This window comes from Paracoccidioides brasiliensis (assembly GCF_000150735.1).
Source record: "Paracoccidioides brasiliensis Pb18 unplaced genomic scaffold supercont2.22, whole genome shotgun sequence".
NCBI lineage: Eukaryota > Fungi > Ascomycota > Eurotiomycetes > Onygenales > Ajellomycetaceae > Paracoccidioides > Paracoccidioides brasiliensis.
In genome coordinates this window covers 106,897-108,966 of record NW_011371379.1, presented here as the reverse complement: position 1 = coordinate 108,966, position 2,070 = coordinate 106,897, and the positions used below count along the sequence as shown (strand labels likewise).

Below are 2,070 nucleotides of genomic sequence, written 5' to 3'. Positions count from 1 at the left end.
CCAGAGCAATATATGGGCCAGGAGGGGTTTAAAAAAACAACCCCAAAACCAAAAGAAGAAGAAAGGAGGGAATACCTCATGTACGTTAGTGAATATACGGGGGGTATTGTTATTGCGAAGATGAAATAAGAAAAAAAGTATTGAGTGTTGGGTGGGACAGCGGGTGGGATCACGACCCGAAAGTCACTTGGGAACCAGTTTGGTGACTCGTTGGCTTCAAGCTTCAGAGGACGGGGGAAGCAATGCTCCCGACTCGACCTTGGCCTAGAAGAATTATTTCCTTTTTTATTTTTTATTTTTTTATTTTTTTATTTTTATTTTATTTTGATATATATATATTTTTTTTTTAAAAAAAAGGACCGTCTAACAGGGATCTTTCGTTTACTATTAGGCTTTCTTATTGCCGCCAGGTCCAACGGTGAAATAGAGTGAGAGGACAAGGGCGAGAACAAGGATGATAAGAACTACATGACGTGACAGTTAGTGAGCTCATGAAATAGGAAGTTGTTACAGTATCTAATGTATATACTCACCAACAATGCCCAGACAGATCCACTTCTTCTTGTTGCGAGCGCGTGCCTTTGCGATGGCGCCGGTAATTTCCTCGTTACCTTTTTGCATATTAGCGTTGACATCTTCGGCTTGTTGATCGATCCTTTCGACAGCAGCTTCTTGCTGGACAACCAGGGTGTCAAGATCCTGGAACATCTGTGCCAACTCGAGCAGATCCCGTTCAATCTTCAAAATCTCGTCGTGTCTGGCACGGACTATCTGAGAAACCTTTTGGGCATCGCCGCGTCGATCGCTTTGGATAAGCTGTAGCTCGAAGTAGAAAAGTATAATTAGCATTTTATCGCAGTTTAAACAGGATGCACTATTCGATCATCTCGCCCTGGTTGGCATCTCAATGCCCCGGATGTTCACAGTTCGGTGAGGTTTTGGTACTCACTGCCTGGCTAAATATTTGCTGGTTCGAAGGGTCTTGGACGGCTTCTTTGACTTCCGCATCAGTAGCATCAGGCCGCACAATTCTGTACTGTCTTGCCATCTGCGCCTCCAAGCCCTTGCGGAAATCCGACTGCACGCGTTGGTAGTTTGTGATGGCGGCCTTGAGACGTCTCTCGACCTTTCCGATCTGAGCAGTGTTCATGGTCTCTCCGGATCCGGGGGACTGTTTTATGGCTTTCATGCGCTGGATGAGATTCTGATAGAGGCGTTTCGTCTCGCTAGCCAGCTCGTCTGCCTCTGCACGAATAGCATTTTCCCGAGCGGGGTCCGCATCGCTGAGCAAGCGTCTGTAGAGGCCCTTGATCTGTTCAATGTACCCGTCCACATCATCTATACCACGCTCGATATCTCTGCACTGGTTCAGGATCGCATGCCTATCGCCACCTGATTGAACGTAGCCCTGAGTTTGGTTGTTGTTGTTGTATGAAGACATCTCTGTTTCCCATATTATTTAGTGTTTGAGGAGCATGCGAAGAGGAAGGGATAGAGGGAGGGATATCAAAAGTAGATTCAAGAGAGAGCGATGACCATCATACCATAACCAGCAACCGCACCAGCACCGGCTTCGACATCGCTATTGTATCTGTTGTCTGGTCGGGAAGCATATGGATCGTATTGGCCGTAGCCTTGGCCACCGCCATGGCCGCCATAGTTGTTATACTGTCATGCGCCACGCAAACCAAAAGGTCTTCCATGTCAGCAAATACGCACTGGAAGAATAGGAAAGGGGAAGTGTGACAAAATCGAGGAAGAAATATTGGAGACGGAAAGTGGTTTGATGGGGGAGGTTTTGTGGGAGGGGGAACTGGATAGGCCGTCCATGGGCCAGATCAGCCAGAGTTTGGAGGAGAGAGACCCACGCTCATGACAACAGCAAAAACAAGAGAGAGAAAGAAGAAATTTCGGAATGAAGTTTTATTGGGGGCGCGATATGAAATTTAGAAGAGAAATGTCGGCCCCAAAAAGTGCAATGTTGGTGGGTAATAGAAATCCAGGGGGGAATGGATGATGAGCGAGAAATTAAATAAGGAGGCGGACAACAGAGAGAATTGATTACAAGTG

At 46.7% G+C, this 2,070-nt stretch overlaps 1 protein-coding gene across 1 annotated transcript; it reads right to left on the bottom strand.

The window, feature by feature from the left end:
• Window positions 1–387: 387 nt before the first annotated feature.
• PADG_08589 (uncharacterized protein) lies at window positions 388–1,658 on the bottom strand (the record flags this gene model as incomplete). The annotated part of the gene is made up of 4 exons (XM_010765598.1): window positions 388–464; window positions 534–816; window positions 950–1,408; window positions 1,545–1,658. 4 exons carry the CDS (start codon window positions 1,656–1,658, stop codon window positions 388–390), a joined length of 933 nt encoding a protein of 310 aa, XP_010763900.1.
• Window positions 1,659–2,070: the final 412 nt, after the last annotated feature.